Source organism: Trachymyrmex cornetzi, unplaced genomic scaffold (genome assembly GCF_001594075.2).
Source record: "Trachymyrmex cornetzi isolate Tcor2-1 unplaced genomic scaffold, Tcor1.1 scaffold637, whole genome shotgun sequence".
Taxonomy (NCBI): domain Eukaryota; kingdom Metazoa; phylum Arthropoda; class Insecta; order Hymenoptera; family Formicidae; genus Trachymyrmex; species Trachymyrmex cornetzi.
The window spans coordinates 591,006-608,839 of record NW_017299956.1 but is presented as its reverse complement, the minus strand read 5'-3'; the positions used below and the strand labels follow the sequence as shown (position 1 = coordinate 608,839).

General features: G+C 36.0%; 1 protein-coding gene across 2 annotated transcripts in view; it reads left to right on the top strand.

Moving 5' to 3' along the window:
* Positions 1-17,834, top strand: part of LOC108766863 (Down syndrome cell adhesion molecule-like protein Dscam2) — a 189,180-nt gene that overhangs the window by 17,596 nt on the left and 153,750 nt on the right. For both annotated transcript variants that reach the window (XM_018516398.1, XM_018516397.1), the window contains exon 2: positions 8,579-8,671. In XM_018516398.1, the coding sequence (XP_018371900.1) occupies positions 8,614-8,671 (58 nt within the window). In that variant the 5' untranslated portion in view covers positions 8,579-8,613. The remainder of the gene's footprint in view (positions 1-8,578; positions 8,672-17,834) is intronic.

Sequence of the window (17,834 nt, the reverse complement as noted above, 5' to 3'; positions counted from 1 at the left end):
CCCCCCCCCCCCCCCCTATGAGTAGCCACATATCCCACCCCTATGGGATTAATACGAAATATAAATAATTCGGATTTCTAATATTTTTGTTCACAATAATAGACAGTACAAAGTTTTTACTGATACAGTTCGTTTACTTTAAACATAATAAATAATACTTAATAAACTTAATAAATTAAGCTTTTGATAAGTGCGGCGTATATACCGGAGTTACCCTATATTACATAAAACTCAGTAAACACCAAGAGAAAAAATTTTCCAATGTTATAAAAGTATTTTTTAGTAAACGTCAATTAAGAGTAACATTATAACATCAATTTTATAATTTCACATTCAACAATATAAATGTAATGTAATACATGTACGTAACAGTTACATTTTTGAGTGCAAAATTCTAATATTGACGTTATATTACTGTTAGTTGATGTTTACTGGAAAATACTTTTTTAACATTGGGAAATTTTCTCTTTCAATTTCACATATTAACCCGTGCATGAGAAACGTTATATATATATATATATATATATATATATGTAGTTTAAAAAAAATTTGATAAAACTTTTATGATAATTGCGAGCTCGGAAATTTTATTAAATACATATAAATGGATTAATTTCTCGAGAATTCAATCATGTTTCCATGACGGGGCGAAATTCCTCATTTGTCATTCGTGATATTAAGTCAAAATTGAAGGCCCATTTCGAGGAGCACTCGATCAAAACGACATATAACGTGTTGCTAAGTTCTCCACGCGTTTTAAATTTGCGCGTTGTCGCTCCATCGCACGAGCGATCCATCATCTTCTTGTCGGCGAAAACTCGAGCTCGCGACTAATACCGAAGCAACCGTCGTCCTTGTTTCGCTATCCCATTTCGCACCAAGAGTAATGCGCATACCCGATGAAACCAACAGTAGCCATAACTTCGCTGCCGCGAGACTGACTGAGAGTCAAATAAATGACTAAATATTATTCCGCACGGCTAGAAAGCGCACGCTCGTCGGTCAAAATCAGACGGGGTTCAGAGAATGCAAATGCGATATAAATTAGAATGTAATGTGATACGTGAAATATGAATGTATAATTATATTACCACACGTCTACAAACTAGAAGATATAAGGGAATGAATGGGGATATAAGGGAATGAATAGATTTTGATTAACCACGGTTATTAATCTTTCGTACGTGCGCGTTTACACAAACGTTAAAATATTTAATTACTTTAACAATCATATTCTAATTTGCATCTATGAAATATGCATTTTAATCTTTATCTGTATTTTGATATTTGATCAGTTTAGCTTTCGCGTCACCATTATTCTCAGGTGCTTTTGAGCTATACTCTGCAATGTATACTCGCAAAAGGTGCGTGCATGGCGAGGCAGTCAATTCACGTCCCACAGACGATCCTTCGCACACGATACCGACCCGCGTTCCAATATCCAAGCCATAATTTTAATGAAATTCCTGGGAACACATCGCGGTCTCCGAATTTCAATCCTTTATAAAAAAACGGGTCAGCTCTCCATGCGAGCTGCTGCGGAGAATGCTCCACGACGTCGATATTTTATTTTTCCTCGGTCCAGGAACGCGGTCAAAGTGGCGCTTGCTGGAAAAAAAAAAACGGGAGTATCCCGAAACAGAAAATAGCGCTCGCTAGGCGGGAGTGTACGGCGACGGATAAAAATTCCCGGGGGATAATAGGAATTTTTCGCCGAGATAAACGCGCGTCGCGTGCGGATGCACGAGTAAGTTCGAAGCGGAGCTTATGCAATCGAAGTGCAGCGTCAGTATTCATACGAAGAATGTAAAACGAAACAAAGTAGAGACCAAACCGTAATCCTTTCAGAATCGATAGTTTAATAATTCTGCAGCTGCTTTACGTCTGTAGCATAACAATCGTATCGAGTTGTAATGTTCGAAGCATTATGAAACTTTGAATAAATCATAAATAAATATCACGATCAAGCAAATTTGGAGTTTAATAACTTTTTATAGGATAAAATTCGAAAAAAAAACAACATGGATTTAAATTCATCGCTCGTAAATCTCGCCAACGGTGCACTAATTACAAATGAAATTTCAATTCGTGTTCGACTATCATTAGCGTATACTGGCTCGCTATTAGCGGAATTACGTATTAATAATTTACTATTACACAAGCAACAACAGCAACTAGAAAATAACGAATATCCCCCCGAATTGTTCATTGTTACGTGTACAGTCATTTAATGGCAATTTCATAGCAGGCGCTCGTTTAATTCGCGCATTTACGATTAATTTTGTCGGGATAATGGTTCCAGTTCCTTTCTTTCGCATCCCCCTCCCTCCTTCCCTTCCCCCCTCGTCCCGACGAGGTAATTACTTTAGTGTATTTGCCATGCTCCGATGTATGAGAATATTTCGCCGTGTTCTAAAGCGTATATATGATTCGCGCGTTAATTAATATCCCTTCGCGAACCGCGGGCGTTGCAAGATTTATAACTCGCGAGGTGTAGCAGAAATTTTCCTGACGCGCGGAATGAAATGTGGAATTTACTATGTCGAGGGTCTTAGCGCGCCGTTTACGCTAGCTATGGCGGGAATATGGAAGAAGCGGAATAGAGAACTCTCGCGGCGGCAGCTGGTGCTCCGCGGAAGTTCCACACGTTTCGGTGGCGTCATGGAATTTTTGCTTGTTCATGTCCGTCTGATGAATTAAGATCCCGCCAGCAATAATTTCTCAAAGCGTTCTTTCTGTCTCTGCAATTCAACATTACCAGTAAATTGATGCAGAAGGTCTCGTATTAGTCCGGGTCTGCAATAGGTGTTTTAAGCCTTAAGAGGATGCGCTGGAGTGTCCTGTTTTACCATTAATTATTAAAGACTCTTTTCTCTTAATTGTGTTTATGGATTGAAAAGTCCTTCTCCACAGTTAAAGTATTGACAACAGCACTGGCTGCCAGCTACAATTTAATACGAAAAATGAAAGAAAATAAAAAATTGTAGTTTTGTCACCGGCTCCTGCAGTCGACTCATCACAATATGTGCTGCATATAAGAGTTTCAGATTTTGCCCGTTTAAAATAAGTAGCCAACAGCCTACCGAAAACCTCGAAGAACAATACTATGCCTGTAGAAATGAGCTAGAAGCTTTAGTATAAGAGAAAAGAGTCGCCAAAAATTTCGTTCGTATGCTACGAATAAAATTGACGTGAAGCCATGAAACCGAGCAGTATTTTAGTTGATCTCTTTCTAAGAGATGGCGTTGTAATATGTTAGATAAGAACAGATGAATGCGTTTGAACGAGACACAACGATATATAATAAGTATAAGAAATGAATGAAAGGTGTCACTATTATCGAATTTGGAATTTTAAAAAGTCTGTACTATCGACTTCGATCAAGTTCGGCCGTCGATCCAGTATCCTCTTAAGCCATAAGAAATTGACCAACTACAGTCGAATACGAAGAGACTAATTGATTGTAATACGTCCATTCCTTATGGCTTAAGGCTTAAAAATCTATTGTAGATCCGGGGTTACGGTTTCGTGTTATGTATTAAAACATTCGTCACTGTAGTACTCTAGACTCTATAAATATCGTATTACGCTGCAAAACAAGACGAATTAAAACGAAAAGTGCATAACAGGTGCTGCAAGTATATTTAACTGTTAGAAGGCCGAAGGTATTATTTCCGTCGTTGAAAACAACGAAAAATGAAATGCTTATCCATTATACTTTCCGAAAGTACTTAAGTACTTATTAGATCTATTCTGAGAAACTCTGAACTGGTGCACATGGTGCAATAAGTTGAACTATATTTGTTCCATTTCAACATATTGCACTGATGTGCACCAGTTAGAGAGTTTATCGATAAAGAACAGATGTATTATTACTGACTTACACTACTGATTCGACTAACTGCTCGAAGAGCAATGAAATCCCTCGTCATTTGTCTTCGAATCGTCTGCCGCGTTCTCGCACACTGAGACGGTTTAGCAACCGTTATAATTCTTGTAATTTCTTACGATGCAAAAGTCCAATATTGCGATCCGCGTCGTAAGATGCCTCGAGCAATGGTATGGTACGCGAGAGAAAAAGCATTGTCGGCACGAAGGAAGGACGTGGATAGATAAATGAGCGCGTTGGCGAAGAAGGAGCCAAGGAAGCGAGAGGAGCCGGGAATAAGAACTCGTAAGGGTGACGAGTCACCGGATGGAAGAATACACTCTTGATGTCGGCGATGATGGTGGTGGCGTCGTCGGGATGGGATAAAACCATCGCCATGGTTGCCGCCGTCGTCTTTTTTTCGTTGTGTCGCGACGCGGCGTTCCGTTGTTCCCTTCCTTCCATTAAGCTAGCCGGTATTAATTCCGTCGCCACGACAGCGAATGAATGCACCTGTACGGGATGCCGAGACCTTTGAACTGCCTGGGTTTTAATACGACCCGCATAAAAATATATCTTTGACTACTCGCGCTAATGATCCGCGTCGCATACTATGCGGATTTTGTTGCTCACGAATATGTACGGATACACTTCGGGTTACAAATTCTGAAAAAATCCCTTTCACTCTTTATTTATTAGTTATGTATACCTGTTTGTATACAGCTTATTTCATACTGTTGTAAATTGCTCGTACAAAATTAGCGGGAAATGTTTTAATGCCTCAGATAGTAAAATAGAAAGTTGGAAATTAACTTTGCAGCTCGCGCGACATTGTCCATAATTATCTCTCATCAAATTCCTTTCAGACTCACCAAGTATATACTCACAACAATTAAAATATTTACTCACATTAGTAAAATGTCGTCCGCGTGCATAATTTTATTTTATTCGTTTACGTTATATCACACACACACACATATATCAATTTTCTCTATTTTCAGTGACATATTAATGTCGTGGATGTCGTGCTATAGTTGTAGATATAATCTCGCGACAATTTGAACGGGGACGAAAGTTATAAAACAAGTCGTAAATCCGCGAATTCGCCGCGGCTTATAAGGGCGGAATCTGCATCTGGCTCGTGGCACGGAAATGCTGTATTATTCATGCGAATAATCTCACAAAGGAGATACGTACGTGAGGTTGGGTGGGCGCCCGTGCAAATCGGAACGCACCAAGCAGTCGATATTTTCGCGATTATTCGTTCGACGCAGTCGCCGCCGTAATTTGATTCATCGCACCTAAAGCCAATCCTTATAGAATATTCTCCGAATCCCTCGGGCGCGAGCAAGTGATTTACTAAGGCGAGTTTACGGTGCCGTTTTGTTACCACCGCTGTGTGAATTATACACGAGTTGGACTCCTCTCGCATTCGGGCATGTATATCTAATTCCCCATCCACGTTACCGCACCTTTAAACATGAACGCCATCGCGGCGTTACGTTTAATATCGCGTTACGCGCTTACGCAAGCCGTAACGCGTTAATTAGTTTCGTAGCTTACGCGTAAAACGCGCGAAACTATCGGCGTGTACGTAGGATTCCGCAATTTCCGTAGAATCTTGAGAAAATTACGCTACATTTTTAATTTGACTTTTTGACCAGATATAACTACTGAAAAGTAATGACCTATATTTTTAATATTTTTAATATTTTTCTCAATAAATGTGTAATATAAATAGAGAAAAATTTTTTGGCACTTTCGCCTTTTAAAATTCTAATTATGTTAATTAATTAACATGTAATTATATTATCGTATAATTTGTAATTACATTATCTATTAATCTTATATTATATTATTAATGTATAATTATATTATATTATTATATTAACAATTACTGTAATTATATTATCGTACAATTTAATTCGACGTGTGCAGGTCGATCATACAATTTTTTAAATTTTTTTATCGTATCCTATTTAAGAGCGTATCTCTGATCGAGTATCTTCGACAGCTTCGACATTTTGCTTGGAAATAACTGGGTCATAGTCTCTGTGTATTATTAAGTCCAATTCGGCCGATCGATTCTTTCTCGGTTTTTTTTTTCGTTTGTCGTTTCTATCCAATTCTCGCGTCTCGACGTGAGGAAATGGTAGGTCGAACACTCAATCTCGTTCGTAAACTTAATTGTGAGCAGGGTGGAATTGCTTTCTGGTGGTCCGTTTCATTGGCAGTGTTCGGATAAGGGCAGTTTTGTGCAATAGAGGAAACGCACGTGTGTGTTTCAGTTGGTTCTCCCAGATAAGCATAACTTTCAGAATATATACATTTTCTAACATTTTTCCTTCGTTCAGCAATCTTTAAAATTTCAGATTAATCCTTTGCGTTGGTAATGTAAAAAATGTTCAAGTCATTTTGAAGTATACAGTACATATATGTACATATATTCGACTAGTAAAGGATTGAAATATATATATATATAAATAGCGACGTCTTTTAGAATTAATTTTCCTCTTTTAGAAAAATATTCTTATCCTGGCAGACTCTGCTAAGAATTATTCTAACTTTTATATAAAAAGAAATAACTAATTTTATTTTATTTTTCTTATGAAATTATTATCATCTCCATGTTTACATTAATAAAACTAATATATCTTTATTAATATATCTTCTTTATTTTTTGTTTTTAATTCTGCGCTGCCTGAAAGATGTGCTATAATAAAAAAAATATATCTTCATATTAATTAATGAGTTGTGTTAATAAAAAAAAATACAAGAACATGCATAATAAACTAGATACTTTTATTCGAGGAAACACTCTTTATTTATTTTAATTTTTTAATTAATATTTCTCCTTCATATTGAGTGGAATGCAAGTACATTTCTTTATACTTGCTCCACGGCGTATACAAGTAGAAGCTCGAAAAATATTCAGCAAAGAAATAACCGGAGACGAGCGAAGGTAGATAGAAGAACTACATCTTCATGAATCGCTCGTGTATACATGCGAACGAAGTGCATAAGGGCTGTGTGGGTCACCCTTTGGCTTTACTGTGATGCAACCGCGACGCCGTGAAGCGAATCGAATGCTCCAGATTCGGTCTTTTTGAATGAAGTCCGTAAAGGACATGGTGAAAAACGCGAGCATTTTTAACTCTATAAAAAGAACGTTGCTCAATGTACAAGGATGAACACCTTAGCATCGAGTAATTTGCACTTTTGTGATCACAGATCGACTTGTACTTAATAAGTATCGGTATATTTTACGTAACTTTTATCTCCTTGTACTGTCACTTACAATAAGTTTAGAATTTCTTTTCTCGTTACTCTCGTAGCGATTGAAAACCGTCTATTCAAGAAGCATACGATTTTATAAATTTTATACGAATTAATATTTTTTAAAACACGAATACTATTTTTTTTATCTTTCCACGGGAAGAAAAATTTAAACTTTTTGTGAATTTTCTAGTCGATATATTTTGTGTAGAATTTTAGTTAATATGTTATGCAGATGCTAAAAAAATTTTTGAAGGTCTACAAAATTGTTGAATAAATTAGTATTAAACTTCAAATTTTTATTTTAATTTATTATTTGATAAAACCAAAAATTAAATTGATTAAAATTAAATAACAAAAAGTACAGAGAGGACTCTTAGAATTTTAAAAAACAATATTACATTATAGAACTTATATACATGCTTAATTGCGTTGTCTCTTATGTGCCATTCACATCTCTGTATTAAATTGATTATTAATATTATATTATAATACAACATTCATGATAAGTAAATTACATACAATATAATCGATTTATACCGTATAATTAATCTATAATTAATTTTTTATAGAATTATTACTTGTGATTATAATTAATGCTTTAATTATGAATGAATGTTATAAATAATAAATTAATAATAAAAAATACATTATTACTACTACGTACTACAATGAATAAAGAAAAATGGTGCTTATATGTAATTACAAAGATTGCATTAACTTTTTTTCTATTACAACGAGATATCGAAAATATAATATTTTCTGGATTTTGGACGCTAAAACCAAGTATTAAACTATCATCATATATTAATATTAGATTAGACTATTAATTAAACAAATCGTCATTAATATGACGAATCCCTAAATCCAACAGAGCTGTTCAAGGACCTTTGGTGAGGTCGAGGACCTCGCGGCTTGCGTTGAACGGCAAAAAAACGCGCGCGCAAACGCGAGAGAGGGCATTTCCGATACTCCAAGCGCCAAGCTGGTGTGGCACGCATCGCATGTTTCACGATTATGTACGTCGCTCGACGTGCACCGTCTGGGAGGACTTTCATTGAGCGGACAAGCCCCCAGGCACGGATTCGAGAGGGAGGAAAAAAAATTGTCGATACGGGGCGTAGAGGATTGGCGTGCAAGTGGGATGAGGTTGGCTGGTACCGAGGGGAAAAGGGTATGAGGACGAGGTTGAACGTGGAACGGGCAGTCTGCCAGGAAAGAGGGCGGGGGTTGAGGAGGAGTCGAAAGGTAGGATGAGGCCCGCACGGCGAGGATGGGGACAGACAACGGTTTTACGTTGAGGGACGAAGGGATGAAAGAAAGAGATAGACAGAGAGAGAGAGAGAGGGGGGGGGGAGGCAGAGATCGGCGTTGGCTCTGGGATAGCGGTATAGCGGACGGGTTGATTGATTGGGCATGCTTGTATTGTTTCAGGAGGAAGCTGAATCGACGTAACGCTCCACGCCAGGATGGCCGGTTGGCCGTTCAGCACCGCGCTGCTGTTCAGCATCCTCATCCTTGTTCGCGGTAAGTAAGAACATGAGAGGGTTGTGCTTTTGGTGGTGAGCGAATCCAATCAGATGGGCCGAACCCATGCAAATGATCCTGGTCCCGCGCGCACTTGTTACGGTCATTCAGTTGCGTTCTTCGAAAATCAATTTCTTTGATTTTAAATCGCTTGGGTTATTATCGAGTTCGATGGTTGAATTTAATGAATTCTCGAAGTGTATGCGAGATGGTAGTTTGCGGAGAAAAAAACCAGCAAAACTATCGTGCTGATAATTAACGAAGAATATATCGTACGGATATTACGTGAGATAAGAGACGGTGTCTTAGCGGAACAGTAATTTCTAATAATTCCTATCATTAATCAATAAGAATGGTTTGGAAAAAAAAATTGGTGTTAACTTGGAAGCGTGTACTTTTCAGAGTAGGTATTCGATAAAATTGGTAGAATCGTCGTAAAATCTGCGTAAAAATGACAAAGCACTGCATCGAGAATTATACGTTCGCTTCTCTGCAGTATAGTAAAGGTAACACGTCTGTTAGATCACACATAAAATTTAACAGTGTCATGTAACTGTACACATCACACACGCGTGTGGTAAGCTGAACGTGTAATCCGCGTTAAGGATGCGCATACGGCTGCTTTCGCGCGGAAATAAACTCGCCGACCTATTACTTGCATTCTACAATTCAAATGCAATGCGTTCACAACGTGCCCTCTACACACTGTAACGAGATTCGACTAATTTGCGATTACATTCGCGAGCTTCTTCCACATCGTGGAAATAAATGCGAAACGTGTTATGCAAAATGTCCGACGAGAAATGCAAACTCCAAAATGTCATTGTTTATGAAATATTATTAAACTCCGAATATTGTGTTGAACGAAAAATCATGAATTATGTGCATACTTATGGTAGAGAAAGAGACAAGAATTTGCGACGAGCTAGAAATTTGATATAAGATTATCTCATTTCTTTTTCTACAAAAACGCACTCTCTAAAACTTTTAGAGTGAAAGCATACTCTGAAGAGTAAAATTTCATTTTTGGAAGGTGAAAATTGAGCCACTCTTTTTTAAGACTGACTTAATTTTCACTCTTTATAGATGAGATTCCACTCTAAAGAATTTAGAAAGTGCATGTATAATTTTTACTATACATAGATATTTATGCTTAAAAATTTATAGATGTTCTATAATAGTTAAAAAATCAAAAGAAAAACAGGACAATAATATTTATGTTAAATCTCTAAATCTAAATTATCTATAGAAAAGTTGTTTTTTGTTAACATTGATTACCTATAATGTATTTGAATATTTCACGATAGCAATTCACGGTGCAAGTGATCGAGATGCGAATTATCACAGTTTCGTACAAATGGTTCATACAGACTGACCGTATTTTTTACTCGATTTTTGCGGCTGTCCGCGAAACGACTCGCTTTACAGGGCGTTTACAGGCGTATTCGTTACTTTTCGAACGCACGATGCCGCCCTCTCTTTCGACACGTGCACGGTTACTGGGTGCAGCCGCGAATTCTCTCTCGTTTTGCGGAGGTACCCCGAAGTGTCCCAGGGTGTCCGATTGATTTTCTGCCACTTCGCAGCCTCTCGCTCGCTCGATGTCGAGCCCGGCTCGAAAGCGCGTGACGAAAGCGGATCCACTGCGCGGCACTGCATCCGTTTAAATTATGGCCCGGCGGCAGTTTCGTTTATTCCAGAATCCATTATCCCGCTAGAGCAACGGGGCAACTTTCAGACGCAATTTGTAACCCTACCCTGTCCGTATAGTTACTTCTCGTTCGCGAGCTTTGTAATCGAGAGGGTGTCTCGCCCCGCTGTGCGCGCACGTCGCCGTCGTTTCCAACATCGTCCAACTTTAGCCATTAATAACTTTCCTTTTCGTCGAATTTCCTGATCGTTAAACTGGCACATTCGCTCAGCGGCTTCGTCGATCATCGTGACAGGAAGGGTCGTTCTTGAGGAAGTTGCATGCCTTTGGGATCGAAGACGACAATGTCAATGTGCTTCCTCGGATGTTACATTCGCTTCCAGATAGTGATATGGCACTCCTATAACTTAGTTTGTTGTAATCTTGCCAAGATAAATTAACAGAGCGTGGAACAGATAGAATTACATAGGTGATTTATTTTACAATCTAGCAACTCGTTTATTAAAAATTTTGTAGATTTACTTTTCATTTATGTCTATAGTTATCTAGATATTGTTGTGTGTATTTTAAAAATTGTGATAACACTAGTTTGATTAATTCAAATTTAATTAAACTCTAGACGGAAAATTTATTTTTATCGGATTCGTTCTATATTACTTGCAGTAGTAATTATGTCAGAAAAAAAATGTCAATCGGCTACATCGGGCTCGCGCGATCATGCTGCGCCTCTGCGACACAGTGTTTCCAACCACTTTAGCCTCCGGTAACGTTCCTGTCACTCGTAATAGCGCGCTCCACTTTATTTATTGCGCTCCTATAAACGTCCCGAGCGGCATTAAACCGCCAATAAATTCAGCGTGTTTCATCGAATGACGATCCGATGTCGCGTTCGACAGGGTCGCAGATGTCCATGTAGTTACGCGCAATGTCCCGCGCGACACGCTGGTATTCATTAAATTTCTCGCTTATCGCAGCTTCCAAATCTCACATTTTTATTTTTGCAGCAATAAATCTCGATTATTATCTAGGCCAAGTCTGAATTCAATTTGATCTCCGAAGCCAAAACGCAAAGCCATCGACGTAAAAAAATTCAATGTGAATAAGATTTTAGGAACTATTAAATGTTGATAAGCATCACTTAAATGCGTATCAACACTTTACGGTCCCCGAAATCTTATCTACATTGAATTTTTTGCGTCAATGGCTTTTTGGCTCTGGAGCTCAAATTGGACAGGCCTGATCTTGTCTGTCAAAGAAACAGTTCAGAAAAGAAGGAATTACTAAGACATTATTATAGAAAAGTAGATTTTTATAGTTTAAATTTAGTCATGAGTTTACGATTTACAGATAAATATTTAAACAAAAATTATTTAAGACGTTTTTCTTCTACCACCCTATAAACTTGAAATTACAATAAATGGAGCACAACTGCAACAAGTTATTTTCTTTGTAAATTTTTGTATTTTATTAATTAATAAGATCTAAGACTGTCAATTTCATCGCTTATCTGATTTATTCAAGTTGAAATCGATCTAAGCGCAATATTACAAATAATTTCTAAAATTTAGTCAGCGATAAGGACAGCAGATTTCTCTCTCTCGAAAATTTTGCGTTAAATCATACTCATCTCGATTATATTGCACTCTCTTTAACGGACAGCAAGTGTTCATTTCATTCTCCAAGCCTTCATCCTGTATTATTCGCAACTGCGAGATATCTATAAAAATTTTCGAATCGGTGCTTCGAATTCGTGTTAATCGAGCCGCAAAGTCTGTCTTTTTTCGCTCGCCAAGTCTGTTCGCCGTACTCTCTCATCTTCCGCAGGTGTGCATAAAACGTATTGTCGGATGAGGAATACGAGAAACAAAAGAGAATATAATCAGCGAGAGGGAAAAAAGGTGAACGCGTGGAAGCGTAAGCAATTTCTGAGGGAAGAATAGCAGAAAAAAGAAGGAGAACAACAGATGGAGAGAAAGTGAAAACGAAGAGAAAGAAATGGGAGAGTATGGAGTGATTTGGAAGGTAGTCGCAGCTTGGCTAAGGGGATGAAGGATACGTAAGGGTGAGAAAAGAGAAGAAACAGGACCGTAGAAGACGCGGAGAAAAAAGACGAGGAAAATGCTCGGCTGTGTCGTGAAACGACGGTGTTAGGTGGCGACGCGGTGGCTCGAGCCAAAGTTGGAAGCCGAAGGTGGTGGAGGTGGTGGTGAAGATGGGCGGATCGGGGGTACGAGACTGCTTTCTTAAAGATGCGAGTCGGCGCGCACTTGTTGCGCCGCGAGGTGGAGGGCGAGGAGAAGGTCGACGGCGAGGACTGCGGAAAGAAACGACCACCGTGGGGCGGTGAGCGACTCACCGGGGTTACGAGCGTAGGAAAGATAGTCGGGGTGGTGAAAGGGTAGAGCGGAGAAAGGAATGAGTACGAATTGAATTGATTCTCTTTCACGGGCCAGTATTACTTCCTTTTACTGCCGTCCAACTCCTGACCGGGCAGCTCGCGACTACCCCTTTTGCCTTTCCAACTCCATGTTATTTATTTATCAGCCTTCGTATATATGTGGTAGCGCATGAAAGACGTCCTGCTTCAGCATTCAACACCCACTCACGTCGATTCACTCGCGCTTCTCCTCTCCTGGTCATCTTGAGATTCTGAAGGCACTTCTTTCGATATTGGTTGAGAATGTCAGTATCGATATCACAAAGGTAAGTATGTGTGTGTAGAGGATTCCTTATTGGGATTCCTCGCGAAACACCTTACGGTACGATGAGACACGCTCGATCGATGCTCAAACGAACAATAACAATTCATCCGGCATCATCGATACTGAATATTATTCGGAGTAAAGAACGATAGTACGGTACGGAAGTTTTTCAAACGGCATTGAATGTTTGATTACCTCGCCTGCAAATTATCTACTTAGCATTGGTTAATTGTCTCTTTTTATTTATGTCCATTATTTTGAATGTACGATAAAGACAAATTTGAAGATAGAGATGGAGATAGAAAATAGATGATAATTTTAAACTTTTTGTATTGAAGAAATTCTCATTAAAATTTTATTGCAATGTGATAATAAATTTCATAAAGCGTAAAATTTTTTAATATCATGTTCTACAGATTAATACACACCTTTGAGTCATTCGTGTTTTGCACATTTCTTTTCTTTAAAATACTAAGAGCACCTGGTCAAATACCGGTCTTTTTTCTATTCTTAAAAAAAGTTTGGCGTCTAGAGAATAAGTTTTGTGTATTGCCTCAATTCATGTGTATTCTTTAACTGGCATAACTCCGAAATTCACCTCTGGGTCGCAAATGACGAAATGACCCAACGTGTGTACTAAATGTACATTTTTTGTAACAAAACAATTTTTATTTTTTTCTTTATTTTCAATTAATTCTCGGTTGTATTGCGAGAATATTTCGCGAATTATTAAAAAAAGAATTTAACCCTAAAACAACATATTAGCCCTTAATAAGCACCATTTTTGACACCCTTGTGCTAAATGTTGTCAGTAATATTACGTATTATGTCTGTAATGTTATACAGAACATTTTCCTAATAAATTATAAGTTTTTTTTAACACAATAGCAATAATAAAATGCATTATTTAAAATGTAAATGCAATATATCTTCAATTTATAGCCATTCATACATATTAAAAAAACATCATTTTTAGGTCACTCAATAACTAAATTTTTTGGCCGATACTTGAACTATTTTTTTTATAGTTTGGAATATCAATTTTAAGATATTGAACTATATTTTTCCTTTAAACATTTTTGTTTCAGAGTTTTACATTTTCATATGAAATAATGCATTTTTCTCCTTTTGTTAACTATATTTAGTTATAACAATCTGTAATTTGTTATGAATATATATAACTGTACAAATATTTTCTAAAGATGTCAAAATATATGTATAAAAAATCGTTTAATAATTTATATATACTTGTAAAAGTGATGAAAATTAATCCAGGACATGAATGACCGAATATGTGTAGTAAGGATGCCAAAAACTAAGGTGTGTACTAAGGATTTATTAGAACTGACAATCAAAATTAAAAATACATTAATTTTTCAGCCATAAGTAATCAAAATGTCGTATAAAATACATATCCTCGATTTTGTATTAACTTTCTTAGATAATTTAAATGATATTAACTTTTAATGCTCGACTAAGAAAAAATTTTAACTTTTATGTGCAAATTTATTTATTAAATGTTTAGTTGGTCATTTTATTTTAATAGAATTATGCAATCTAACATTAAATCTAGATTTTGAAAGTTTATTAGTTTTATTTTTTATTATTTAGTTTATTATTTAAATTTTATTCTATGTAATTGGAAAAGATAATAGACATTCATTTATTATTATTTTTGCAAAGTTTCACGTTTCAAGAAGAACGACTGTGTGATTTAAGAGTTGTAATTTCAAAATTTTAATACATTAATTTCAAATTAAGAAAATCAACCATCACGTTTCTTCAAAGATTTTTTATTTTCCTAATTTGTTAAACAAAATCTAAGAATAATCTTCAATTCATGAAAACACAATTTTTATTAATTTTCGAATGTAAAAATTTAACAAAAAGTTATAGTAACAAGTTGGTTTTCACATTTAAATATTTAAACAAATTTTTATTTGATGTGTTATAGCACGGTCTGGTCAAAATTACAAGCTAAATCACAAGGAATGGAATATTATTTTGTATGTACGTTAAAAATTGTCATATGTCATGATATTTTATTCTCTTAGGAACTTTTTGAAATTCAAAGTCGGTATGTATGGTACGTACACGGCGCTTGGCGCCGTTATCGTGCGTAACGTAGTGTGTAACATTGCGTTGTAAACAAGTTCGCCGTGCTATCATTCGTACTGTGACTGTGACCTCCGAGCGGGCAGGTAACTGTCGTGTGCCGCTCAATGTATCGTATTATTTTACAAATTGCGATCGCGACATGTACCACGAGACGTTAAACACTTTCTACAATAATTAAGATTAACGATCGTTACACCGTTCCCATAATTAATGATTCGCGAACACATCTTTACAACGGTCACTCTTCGAAACTACATTTCATGCTTTTTCTTTGTTAGGTCTTAGAACATGTTACTTAAAACGCTTGTAATTAATTGTCCTTCTTCAAGTGAGCATTGTACAAGTGTCATGAAAAGAAACAATAAGAAAAGTGAGCAAGAAAGTGCCTGGAGAACAGGAAGAAGAGTCTATAATAACTGTAGTATATTAAATATTTCGTTTTCCTAAAATTACTACTTTTTTAAATTTAAAGATGGTATACACGCGTCACGATATCATTTGTACTCCTTCGAACGGGCAGGTAACTGCCGCGTGTTGCTCGATATGTCGTATTATTTTACGAATTGAATCGTGCGATGAGTACCACGATGTCGAACACTTCTTACAATTAAGAGTAACGATCGTTACACTACTCCTATATACTTCATAAACACGTGAACACATGGATGCAACGGTCACTTTTCAAAACCACATTTCGTGCTTTTTCTCCGTTGAGTGTCAGAACGTGTTACTTAAAACGCTCGTAATTCATCGTACTTCCCCGAGTGAATGTTGTACAAGTGTCATGAAGAAACGGCAAGAAAGGCGAATAAGAGAGGTGTCTAGGGAACAGAAGGAATGTAGGCGACATCGGATGGCAGCGGAGCAACAGTACCGATGAGTAACTACTCTTTATTCATTATTTTTTATTAACGGAATTATTCGTTTAAATTGATTTTAAAAGATATGAAAATATCAGAAAAGGGAAAATATAATTTAGATTATTAAACAATAATATTCCGTTACTTGTAATTTAATTTATAATTTCAGTGGACCGTATTACATTCTTGTGATATAATAGTATAATCGATATTATTTGAGTTTAAAAAATAAATGATAAATCGGTATACTAGGTTAAGTATGTACATATATTACATGATGGCATGATGACTCAACTTTAATTATTTCGGAACTCAAAAACTATTGCGATTTCAGTATTCTTGTAACAGAATTTTTAATTCTGATTAATTCGTGCAACATTAAAGTATCGTAAAGTGAATATATAATAGGTGACAGTGATACATGATTATAGGTTTCAGAATTCTTTAAAATATTGAATATAATCATTTTTACAAAGCGCGCGTATAATCTTCGGTTAATAAATTTTTAAATAATCTTTTTTTAATAAAGAAAGCAGGCGAAGTGTAATAGAATCAATGCAGTATGAAAAAATTTACATTTAAAATTTAGGATGTAGTTGGCGTAAACACATGGCCGAGAAAGAAGTATAATTAGAGAGTGAAAATGCCTGACTAATTTTTACATAATTAATACTTATTTAATTTGTTATAACGTAGAATATATTAACACAGGATATGTGTAAACATTGTTTGCGGTTAGTAATTAATATTTTATAATTATTAGAATTCTATTCTCTATATTAACTCCAACGGTTCGGCTGATTGATTAATAATGTGCCAGATTACAACAACCTGTTTTGCGGTATAATTATTTTTTCTTCTAATTTGTATTTTGTGTATATGACGGTTATAATGATAATTAAGATGGCTTTTGTTAAAGATTTTTTATTATATCTGTTTGGATAAGAACAAGCTATTTGATTTTTTATTACAAATAATTGCAAATAACTTGAAAATCTATGATCTAAATTACGCAATTACAAAATATTGTAAAAAATTTAGCAATTATATTTTTTAAAATATCAAATTCCGTTAGTTTATCGAGTATTAATAGGTATTCTATTTATTTCTGATAAATACTTTCTAGAACTAATTGGCTGCGTTCAGCAGAGAAAGCAGCTTTGCAACTGTAGTAAAATTCTTCAATATGATTTGTTTTGCCCTTAGATTCTCATTGGATCTAAATGTATAAACCAATCATATTCCAGAATTTTACAACAGTTGCAAAGCTGCTTTTTCTGCCGAACGCAGCCAATAGCAGGGTTGGGAAGTAACACGTTACTTATAACGCCGTTACCGTTTTCGTCACTTTTTTCAGTAACGATTGTTACTTTTTTCTGTCTGTAACGGTAACAGTAACGTCGTTACATTTTTACAGTAAGGGTAACGAATTTAACCGTTACTTTTACCGTTACTTCAGTTCCTTATTATTTTCTTATTTTATAATTTATTCTTAATTTTTTAAAAAGTATTTTGTACTTCATATCTTATACTGTGTTCTAACAGACACTGCCAATGTTGAAAATATATAGTTCACATATACACGTATACTGTAAATTTTTGGTACGGACAATAAATATTAAAATACACATAATGATAACCCTGATGGAAATAAATCGTTGAAATCGCTGAAAATCGCTGAAATCGGTGAAAATCGCTGAAAATCGCTGAAATCTTTATCAATTGACTCATTTCATTATGAATTATTGAAATAGGTTTATTGATAAAGATTCTATCGATTTATTTCCACCAGGGAATATTAACATTTAAAAACAATGTTTAATATATTATTT